Source organism: Sander vitreus, chromosome 10, assembly GCF_031162955.1.
Source record: "Sander vitreus isolate 19-12246 chromosome 10, sanVit1, whole genome shotgun sequence".
NCBI classification, from domain to species: Eukaryota; Metazoa; Chordata; class Actinopteri; order Perciformes; family Percidae; genus Sander; species Sander vitreus.
The window spans coordinates 1,179,025-1,191,524 of record NC_135864.1 but is presented as its reverse complement, the minus strand read 5'-3'; the positions used below and the strand labels follow the sequence as shown (position 1 = coordinate 1,191,524).

Sequence of the window (12,500 nt, the reverse complement as noted above, 5' to 3'; positions counted from 1 at the left end):
ACACACACAGTCAGAGACACACAGTCAGAGACACACAGTCAGAGACACACACACACACAGTCAGAGACACACAGTCAGAGACACACACACACACACACACACACACACACACACACACAGTCAGAGACACACAGTCAGAGACACACAGTCAGAGACACACACACACACACACAGTCAGAGACACACAGTCAGAGACACACACACACAGTCAGAGACACACACACACAGTCAGAGAGACACAGTCAGAGACACACAGTCAGCAGACACACACACACACACACACACACACACACACAGTCAGACACACACACACAGTCAGGAGACACACACTACACACAGACATACACACACACACACACACACACACAGTCAGCACACACACACAGTCAGAGACACACACACACACACACACACACACACAGTCAGAGACACACATCACACACACACACACAGTCAGACACACACAGTCAGACACACAGTCAGACACACACACACACACACAGTCAGAGACACACACACAGACACACAGTCAGAGACACACACACACACAGTCAGAGACACACAGCACACACAGTCAGAGACACACACACACAGTCAGACACACACAGTCAGAGACACACAGTCAGAGACACACACACACAGTCAGACACACACAGTCAGAGACACACACACACAGTCAGACACACACACACACACACACACACACACACACACACACACACACAGTCAGAGAGAGACACACACACACACAGTCAGAGACACACACACACACACACACACACACAGTCAGAGAGAGACACACACAGTCAGAGAGAGACACACACAGTCAGAGACACACACAGTCAGAGAGAGAGAGACACACAGTCAGAGACACACACACACAGTCAGAGACACACACACACACACACACACACAGACACACACACACACACACACACACACACACACACACACACAGTCAGAGACACACACACACACACAGAGACACACACACACACACACACACACACACACACACACACACACACAGTCACACAGCTGCACACACAGCTCAGACACACACACACACACACACAGCAGAGAGACACACACAGTCAGAGAGAACACACAGTCAGAGACACACACACACACACACACACAGTCAGAGAAACACACACACACACACACACACGGTCACACACCTGCTGCTGAACAGCTTCATGTCTTTCAGTTTACACACACACACACACACACACACAGTCAGAGAGAGACACACAGTCAGAGAGAGAGAGACACACAGTCAGAGACACACACACACACACACGGTCACACACCTGCTGCTGAACAGCTTCATGTCTTTCAGTTTACACACACACACACACACACACACACACACACACACACACACACACACACACACACACACTTCACGTCTTTCAGTTTACCTGTCAGTCCAAAGTCCAGCGGCCGGTTGGGATCTTTAGTGCAGAATAGACTTCAACCAGATCTCCAACCAATCAGCTGGCCTGTAGCCCAGACTTCAGCCGTCTTTATTTCATGTTTTTTTTACCACCGTTTTTCCTTTTTCTTTGCACATTTTTGTTGCTGTTTTTAAACGTTTTTATTACTTTTTTTCTACGTTTTTTGTCACCTTTCTTTAACAGTTTTGACGCTTTATTTAACGTTGTTTTTTTTGTTGTTTTTTTTTACTTTTTGTTGCTTTTCCAACAATCAATTTGGTGGCCTTTAAGGCAAGAGTTCAGCTGTTTTTGACGTTTTCAACGTTTTTTTTTACGTTTTTTGCACATTTGTCGCTGTTCTTAAACGTTTTTGTCACTTTTCAACAGTTTTGATGCTTTATTCGAAGTTTTTGTCGCCTTTCTTTAGACATTTTTGTCATTTTTTTCCCCTAATTTTTGTCCCTTTTTTTTTGTCTTTTTTAACAGTATTTTTTCGAGGGTTTTTGTCGCCTTTTTTAACGTATTTTTTAATTAACTTTTTTATTTATTATCTTTTCTTTATTCATGTAACACACACACACACACACACACAGAGAGACACACGCACACACACAGAGAGACACACACACAGAGACACACGCACACACACACAGAGACACACACACACACACACAGAGACACACACACACACACACACACACACACACACAGAGAGACACACACACACACACACACACACACACACACAGACACACACACACACACACACACACACACACACACACACACACACACACACACACACAGTCACAGACACACACAGTCACAGACACACACAGTCACACACACACACACACACACAGACACACAGACACAGTCACAGACACACACACACACACACACACACACACACACACACACACACACAGAGACACACAGAGACACACAGACAGTCACAGACACACAGACAGTCACAGACACACAGACAGTCACAGACACACACACACACAGTCAGAGACACACACACACACACACACACACAGTCAGACACACACAGACACACACACAGACACAGACACAGTCACAGACACACACAATCACACACACACACACACACACAGAGACACACAGAGACACACAGACAGTCACAGACACACACACAGTCACACACACACACAGACACACACAGTCAGAGACACACAAACACACACACACAGTCACAGACACACACACACACACAGACACAGAGACAGTCACAGACACACACACACACACACACACACACACAGAGACACACAGACAGTCACATACACACACAGACACACACACAGTCACACACACAGACACACACACACACACAGTCAGAGACACACACACACAGTCAGAGACACACACACACAGACAGAGACACACACACACACACACACACACACACACACACACACACACACACACACACACACACACACACACACACACAGTCAGAGACACACACACACACACACACAGTCAGAGACACACACACACAGTCAGAGACACACACACACAGACTAACGTTTACCTACAACGGCCGGTTATCTCATCTTAAATAAACAGAAATGAGCTTCTTTTCTGGTTTTCAAACCTGTTATCCCACAATATAAATGTCATTTAGTTTTCGTACCGGCCCTCCCTACTCAGGTATTTAAACTTCTCGCTGACCTGAACGAAAGGGAAGCATTTAAAAACAAACTGCTAATTAACACACAAACCTGATAATGTGTTGGGAGAGACGCACGCGATCTGGAAGCCCGACAGACTTTCTGTAGACCAGCAGCGGGAATCTCTCGTCCCGTCACACCGTGAAATCTGACCTCTTTACCGAAATAAATCTATGCAAATGCCTTGATTTACAAACAACAACATGAGTTTCAGAACAAACGGACGTGAGGGTGCAGGGCCTGGTGGCCAACTGGGCCTCAGCAGCTGGGATTATTACTTTTTCACTCGTGTTGTCTTCCCGTCGATCACGCAACTTTTCGTTTTTCTGGGTCAGAATTTTAAACTTTTTGTTTTTTCGTCTTTTGCGACACTTTAGTGGCTTTTCTCGTTTTTTGTTTTTGTCGCTTTTTTACCACCGTTTTTCCTTTTTTATTTATTTATTTATTTATTTGCACATTTTTGTTTGTTTTGTATTTTTTCTGTTTTTAAACGTTTTTTGTCACCTTTAAAAAAAATAAATAAAAAAAATAAATAAATTAAAAAAAATAAAAACGCCCAAGACACTTTTTTTATTTATTCTTATTTTATTTTATTTTTTTTGTATTTATTTATTTTATTTTTTTTACTTTTTGTCGCTTTCTCCGATGCTTTTGTCGATTTTATTATAAAAATATTTTTTTTTAATTTTCGCACTTTTATTTTACGGTTTTGTCGTTTTTTTTGACGATATTTTTTTGTTTGTTTTTTCTGACATTTTTTTTTTTGTCCCCTTTTCAGTTTTGACGTCATCACTTTTGTGGCTTTTCTCGTTTTTTGTCGCATTTTTACCACCTTTTTTTTTTTTGCACATTTTTGTTGCTGTTTTTAAACGTTTTTTGTCACCTTTAAAAAATAAATAAAAAAAAACAAAAAAACGTCAAAACTGTTTAACAGTTTAGTCAAGACACTTTTTTATTTATTTTTTTATTTATTTTTTTTATAAATTTTTTTTACTTTTTGTTGCTTTACCAACAATCAATCAGTATTTTTACTTTTTGTCACTTTCTCCGATGTTATTGTCGATTTTTTTATTTTTTGATGACATTTTTTGTTTAGTTTTTTCTGACATTTTTGTTACTTTTTTTTCCAACGTTGTTTTATAATATTTTTTGTCGCTGTTTTTAAACGTTTTTTGTTACTTTTTCTACTTTTTTTTGGTCCCCTTTTCAGTTTTGACATCACTTTTGTGGCTTTTCTCGTTTTTGTCGCATTTTTACCACCTTTTTATTTTTTGCACATTTTTGTTGCTGTTTTTAAACGTTTTTTGTCACCTTTTAAAAAAATAAATAAATTAAAAAAACAAACAAAAAAACGTCAAAAACTGTTTAACAGTTTAGTCAAGACACTTTTTTATTTATTTTTTTATTTATTTTTTTTATAAATTTTTTTTACTTTTTGTTGCTTTACCAACAATCAATCAGTATTTTTTATTAAATTATTTTTTTTAACTTTTTGTCACTTTCTCCGATGTTTTTGTCTTTTTTTTTTTTTTTTTCGCACTTTTATTTTACGGTTTTGTTGTTTTTTTGACGATATTTTTATTTATTTTTCCGACATTTTTGTCACTTTTTTTCAACGTTCTTTTATAATATTTTTTTTTCAAATGCTATAAAATTAAACAAAACACCCAAAGTCAATGAAAGTAGTGAACTGGTCATTTATTTATCTTGTGAAGAGCGTCGTAGGAAACCATCCACGTTATTTATTTTATTTTGCCAATATTTTTAAACCCAAATTTCTGATATAAAACCTTTTTTGAAAATGGGTCAGATTAGACCCTTTTACACAGAAATGGATCATTGTGTCGTCATTTCTTTTAATTTAAACTACCGATATAAAGGAAACGTCCGCCGTGTGTCTGGCTGAGACGTCAAGACAGCTGAAATCACCGTAATGATCGTAAATGACGTCATCGTCGGCGAACGTTTGTGGAATAATGGCATTTGAATGTGCCGTTGGTCAAGAACTGGATTGGATGCTTTGTGTTTTTTTAAAGATACTTTTTTGGGGCTTTTCCCTTTTTATTAGAAAGTGCATAGACATGAAAGGGGGAGAGAGATGGGGGATGACACGCAGCAAAGGGCAGCAGGTCGGATTGGAACCCGCGCCGCTGCAAAGGCCTCAGCCTACGTGGGGCGAACGCTGTTACTGGGTGAGCTAGAGGTCGTCCCTAATTGGATGCTTGTTTTAATGCTTATTTCAGTATTTTTCCCCGGTGTTTGTTGATGCTTTTGACGTATTTTTGGTTGGAGAATGTTTGTTGAATGATTGAATGTCAATGTGCTGTTGGCCGTGGCCGGGTTGGCTCAGTGGGTAGAGCAGGCGCACATAAACGTAGAGGTTTATGCCTCGACGCAGAGGTCCAGGGTTTGAATCCAACCTGTGAGGATTTCCTGCATGTCTCCGTCCCCCCCCCCCCCCCCTCCCCTTTCTCACCTGGCTGTCCTGTCCATTGAAGGCGGAAATGTGCCGTTGGCCAATCAGGAACTGAGTTGGACCGTTTTTACGTTTTTCACAGTTTTTGTCAAGTTAAGTATCCTGTATGTGATTTAGGGATCGACCAATATGGATTTTTTAGTGCCGATAGTGCCTTAGTCGATGACCGATACAGGCTGCCGAGTTTCTTGAGCTGATATTTGGAGACGATACTGCGTTTGCTTCCTCAGTTTACATCATAAAAATGTAAACCCTGCCTCACTGGATTTGTTTTCGGAAATCTGCTCTGCCATTTCTTTAAAAATAACCAAAAACACAGATCAGTGTCACTTCTGCAATCATCTTCCATTCATATCCCCCAAATGATGTGTGCAATGTGCATCATATGGATGGGTGCACTGCATATGGTGTAACTGTGCAAGGGTCAACATCTACAACACAGCCTTGATGAGGCTTTGCTTGCTGACATATTATAAGACAGATATAATCAGGTCAGCACAAAATGTCCTTTGTCAACACATTTCAATAATTTAAGAAAACTATAAACCTGAAAAGTAGCCATTGAAATAAAGGGCTTCAGCACCAGCAAGCCTGCCAGGCTTCCAGCACCAGCAAGCCTGCCAGGCTTCCAGCACCAGCAAGCCTGCCAGGCTTCCAGCACCAGCAAGCCTGCCAGGCTTCCAGCACCAGCAAGCCTGCCAGGCTTCCAGCACCAGCAAGCCTGCCAGGCTTCCAGCACCAGCAAGCCTGCCAGGCTTCCAGCACCAGAAAGCCTGCCAGGCTTCCAGCACTGCTAGTGCAGGAGGGGCAGTTCATGGTCTGCACGTGAACTGCAGCGTCTCCAGCAACACAGAGCTGCCTGTGGACGCCCGTCTGTAAATAATGCCGGGGAAATAATATCGGCAAACGCAGCAGCCGCGTATCTGCCGATACACGTAAAAACGCAAATATCGGCCGATGTATCGGCCGGCCGATTTCATCGGCCTGTCACTAATGTGATTACCTGCCTGGCTCAACACGTTCCCTCATGGAAGAAAAAGAGCAGACGCCGAAACGACGGCGTTTTTATTTCCTGGAAAAACATTTACCGGCTTATCTGTTCTATAATTTTCTAAACATGGTGTTAAACAGATGTTTTATTTTGAGATGAAACAGCTGTGGAAGGAAAAAAAAACTCTTTAGTGTGTGTCTGTGTGTGTATGTATGTATGTGTGTGTCTGTGTGTCTGTGTGTGTGTGTCTCTCTGTATGTGTCTCTCTCTCTGTATGTGTCTCTCTCTCTGTATGTGTCTCTCTCTCTGTGTGTGTCTCTCTCTCTGTGTGTGTCTCTCTCTCTGTGTGTGTCTCTCTCTCTGTGTGTGTCTCTCTCTCTCTGTGTGTGTCTCTCTCTCTGTATGTGTCTCTCTCTCTCTGTGTGTGTCTCTCTCTCTGTGTGTCTCTCTCTCTGTATGTGTCTCTCTCTCTGTATGTGTCTCTCTCTCTGTGTGTGTCTCTCTCTCTCTGTGTGTGTCTCTCTCTCTCTGTGTGTGTCTCTCTCTCTCTGTATGTGTCTCTCTCTCTCTGTATGTGTCTCTCTCTCTCTGTGTGTCTCTCTCTGTATGTGTCTCTCTCTCTCTGTATGTGTCTCTCTCTCTCTCTCTCTCTGTATGTGTGTCTCTCTCTGTATGTGTGTGTCTCTCTCTCTGTATGTGTGTCTCTCTCTCTCTGTATGTGTGTCTCTCTCTGTATGTGTGTGTCTCTCTCTCTGTATGTGTGTCTCTCTCTCTCTGTATGTGTCTCTCTCTCTGTATGTGTCTCTCTCTCTGTCTCTCTCTGTGTGTGTGTCTCTCTGTATGTGTGTGCCTCTTTCTCTGTGTGTGTGCGTGTGCGTGTGTGTATTGAAGGAAAGTGAAAGGTGAGTTTCGTGACGTGTCTGTATCTGTCCTCTGTGGTGACTGCGGGACGTTTGTGTCTCTGCTCTCACTTCCCTGTTTGAGTCCATGGCTCTGAAGTTCAGAGAGAGCAGGTTTTGCTTGTGAAACCGGGCCAAGTTGTGTCTGTGGAGGGGAAACTGACCTGTTAAATTTACATTTACGTGAGTAATTCAGAGTGAGTCATCAGTAGAAACAGCTTCAGTTCCTCCTCCACTAGCAGCAGTGGGGAAGAAGTGTGTTCACAAATAAATCTTTATTCATAATTGTCACATACGTAACAGTGTAGTGACATTTGTTTTTCTGCAGTTTAACCCATCCTAGTATTAGGAGCAGTAGAGAGATAGATAGATAGAGATATATATGTATGTATGTACAGTCATGTGGAAACATTAGGACACCCATGATACTATGCATCCTGATAAAGCTCCCTTGGCCCCCACATCATCACATACCCTTCACCATACCCCCCCACATCATCACATACCCTTCACCATACCCCCCACATCATCACATACCCTTCACCATACCCCCCACATCATCACATACCCTTCACCATACCCCCCCATCATCACATACCCTTCACCATACCCCCCCATCATCACATACCCTTCACCATACCCCCCACATCATCACATACCCTTCACCATACCCCCCCATCATCACATACCCTTCACCATACCCCCCACATCATCACATACCCTTCACCATACCCCCCACATCATCACATACCCTTCACCATACCCCCACATCATCACATACCCTTCACCATACCCCCCCATCATCACATACCCTTCACCATACCTAGAGATTAACATGGTTGTATTTCAGTTAGTCTAATAGCTGGTTTGATTTGCATTGAGAGATGATCTGATGGAAAGTACCCCATGCCAATCTCTAGGTATGGTGAAGGGTATGTGATGATGGGGGGGTATGGTGAAGGGTATGTGATGATGTGGGGGGTATGGTGAAGGGTATGTGATGATGTGGGGGGTATGGTGAAGGGTATGAGATGATGGGGGGACCAAGGGACTTTATCAGGATCATAGTATCCTGGATCCATGAAATAACTGGCCTTTCAAAATAAAAGTCTGCCTGCCTCTATGGGAATCTAACATAGGGGTGAACTGACTTATGCCCCCTGTATTTTAAGGAAGAACATTTATTTATTTATGATACATTATTCATTCACAAAGAAAACTGGTGTCCTTAAAGGTTGGATTTTTCCTAATTTTTTTTTAATTAAGGCATTAAGATCAATTTCCAAAAGATTATGTTTTTATTCCTCTTTTTACTCAGAGAGAGAGAGAGAGAGGTGTTTATATGTTTTTTTTCTGGTGTTTGTGAAGTTTATTTTTTACTTTTTTCACTTGCCTGAAGTACCTTTTTTTTATTTATTTTTTTTACGTTTTTTGGTTTTTCGACTTTTTAAAACAAAACATATTTTCCAGTTTAAGGTACTTCAGGCAAGTGACAAAAACGACCTTAATGTTGAACCCTGCGCGGATGCAGCCCTGTTCCATCTGTTCCAGCTGTTCCAGCTGTTCCAGCTGTTCCAGCTGTTCCAGCTCTGTAATGTGTGTTTAATTCCTCTGAATCTTTGTGTGAACGCTGACGCTGGATTTGTTCCTGTGTGTTTTCAGTGGACGGACCGTTCCTGCAGATTATGGAGCAGCCCAAACAGGTGAGACTCACCTGTCCTGTTCTTCCTTCCTGTGGATGTGAAGATGTGTGAGGAACATAGGTGTAGATTTCAGGGGGGGGGAAGCAGGGAATGTGGCTGTTTTGGGACATGTTGTCCTTGTTTTTGTCGCTTTTTTCGACATTTTTGTTTGTTTGTTTCAACGTTATTTTAGAAGTTTACTAACCGAGCAGCTCTGTTTGAGAGAATTTCATATAATGGGCCTAACAGACATGTTCTGTGTTGAGTAATGTAACGAGCTGCTAGAACATTTTCTGTTATTTTACAGATTCATTTCTTTCGTTTCTGGGGGGCGACCCCCAGAGCCCCCTTAGTTTCTCTCACTATGACTCTAGAGTCACTACTCACTCTGAAGATGATCACCATCACTCTAACACACACACACACACACACACACACACACACACACACACACTCCACACACACACTACACACACACACACACACACACACACACACACCCCCCACACACACACACACACACACACACACACACACACACACACACACACACACACACACACACACACACACACACACACACTCCCACACACACACACTCCCACACACACACACACACACACACACACTCCCACCCACACAGACACACACACACACACACACACAGACACACACACACACACTCCCCCACACACGCACACACACACACACACACACACACACACACACACACACACACACACAGACACAGACACACACACACACACACACACTCCCCACACACACACACCCACACTCCCCACACAGACATACACATACACACACAAACACACACACACACTCCCCACACACACAGAGACGCACACACGCATGCACGCACACAGACACACACACAGACACACACACACACACACACACACACTCCCCACACACACACACACACACACACTCCCCACACACAGACACACACGCACTCCCCACACACACGCACTCCCCACACACACGCACTCCCCACACACAGACAGACACACTCCCCACACACACACACACACTCCCCACACACAGACAGACACACTCCCACACACACACACACACACACACACACACACACACACACACACCCTGCTATTCTCTATAGAGGGGGAACTTCAGAGCAGGGGGAATGAGAGGGGGGAACGTATCAGAAGAGATTTATTTTTAAACCAAAACATAGCATGTAAATGTAGCCTGAGTTTCAGAGTTAACTGCAGAAAATGTACAACATCTGTCAGCTGTTTGTTCGTTTTGACAGTTCTGCTCATGAATTATGAGTTTAAATGACGTGTGTTTGTCTGTTTTTTGTTTTGTTTTCTCCCAGCGTGGCTTCAGGTTCAGGTACGGCTGTGAAGGTCCGTCTCACGGCGGTCTGCCAGGAGCCTCCAGCGAGAAGAACAGGAAGACGTACCCCGCCGTCAAGGTAAGGACACGTTCACACCACAAAACAAGATCTGGTGGTTTGGCCCGTTTGTGTTGACAAACATTGAAAAAAGCATCAAAATTGGTGAAAAAGGAGCGAAAAAAAACCTTGGAAGAAGCTACAAAAATGTTGAAAAAACGACATTTGTGTGACGTCCTGTCGTGTTCTTTAACCCCCCCAAATGTAGCACAAGTAGACGTTATGGCTGCGTCTCATTCTGCATACTTCCGTCAGTCCACTGCTAACGTGCACTGACCACTTCCTGCCGTAGTCCCACTTTGGATGGTTAGTATTGTCCCAAAAGGAACACTTACGGGAAATGATGAGCAGGATGAGCGTGACGAACACAACACGTGAACGCGATTTTTCCAGCCCGCCAAAAATACGGGCGTTCCTGTATGCAAATGAGTAGCGGTCGCTCAGCTCTCCTCCTCTCAAAATCTGACGAAAATCTTTTTAAACTGACCTTTGTCGATCTGAAATGAAGACAGATTCTGGTACTTTCAGTGCACTGACTTTTTGCATTATCTACACTATATACTTGTGTTTGAAGTGTGCAAGTAGGCGGTTTGAGGCACAGTCTATTCTGTATTTCACAGTTACTGTTTTCAGTCAGATGGTTTATACATCTGGAGGTTTCCAAGGGCACTTGAAGGCAGCTTCATTTCCCGGAGAAAGTGAGAAAGAAAAGAGACTGAGGGACTGAGGAAACAGTCAGCTGTTCCCCAAACTCCCCAAGCAGTTCAGAGCTTGTGTTTGGTGTTTTAAAACGTTCTTGTGGCAGAGATAGAGGCAGCGATGTTTCCTGTTTCCTGTACGGGACTCTCGCACACTCTGTATCTGAAGTCTCTATATAAAAGAGACTTCAGATACAGTATTAGGGGACCACTAAGGTCTATATAAAAGAGACTTCAGATACAGTATTAGGGGACCACTAAGGTCTATATAAAAGAGACTTCAGATACAGTATTAGGGGACCACTAAGGTCTATATAAAGAGACTTCAGATACAGTATTAGGGGACCACTAAGGTCTATATAAAAGAGACTTCAGATACAGTATTAGAGGACCACTAAGGTCTATATAAAAGAGACTTCAGATACAGTATTAGGGGACCACTAAGGTCTATATAAAAGAGACTTCAGATACAGTATTAGGGGACCACTAAGGTCTATATAAAAGCATCCAAAGAGCACCATGTCATGGGACCTTGAGGTTGTAACACGCGTAAAAACCTTCAACTTAACCGTCAACTGGATTGACGGCAGAAGGTAACACTTAAACTTCATTCTAGTGTGAAATGATGAGGCTGGAAATAATATCCACGAAGTAATTTATGTGAACTATTTGATGCACAAAGAAGAAATAATGAGCTGTGAAGTGTGGTTGACTCGTTTCCTGTGAGCTGGCTCTCTTTTTGTGCGGTTTGTTGTCTGTAGTTTGAGTTTTCTCTGAACGACAAAACAAACAAACGTGTCATGCAAACTGTAACACACAACCTCCAGTTTTCTTTTGCACGATGCAACAAAAAAACTAAATATATATTTATATTTTGGACCTTTCTAAGCCATGTTTGGGGGAAACCTCTTTACTGTCTTTAACTGCTCTTTCTATTCTTATTCTAGTTGTACGTACCACTTACTATTCTTTTTCTCTCTCTTTGTATCTGTTATTTCTGTCTTCATGCTGCTGCAACACTTGGCTTTTCTCTGTGGAAATCAATAAAGGCTCATCCTATTTCAAGTTCATTACACGTTTGAGACCGACCCAGTTTTCAGTTTCCCGTCCAGCGCCCACGTCGTTTCAATAGCAAATGCACCTGCACCCATCTGTGGTCCATGCTGGTCTTACAGGGAGG

The 12,500-nt window shown here is 42.8% G+C and overlaps 1 protein-coding gene across 3 annotated transcripts in view; it reads left to right on the top strand.

Annotated features, from left to right (window-relative positions):
* Window positions 1–12,500, top strand: part of nfkb1 (nuclear factor of kappa light polypeptide gene enhancer in B-cells 1) — a 59,491-nt gene that overhangs the window by 3,204 nt on the left and 43,787 nt on the right. For 2 of the 3 annotated variants that reach the window (XM_078259989.1, XM_078259988.1), the window contains exons 4-5: window positions 9,168–9,208; window positions 10,545–10,643. In XM_078259989.1, the coding sequence (XP_078116115.1) occupies window positions 9,168–9,208; window positions 10,545–10,643 (140 nt within the window). Of the gene's footprint in view, window positions 1–5,207; window positions 5,332–9,167; window positions 9,209–10,544; window positions 10,644–12,500 lie in introns of all 3 variants that reach the window. The other variant, XM_078259991.1, reaches the window with a different exon arrangement.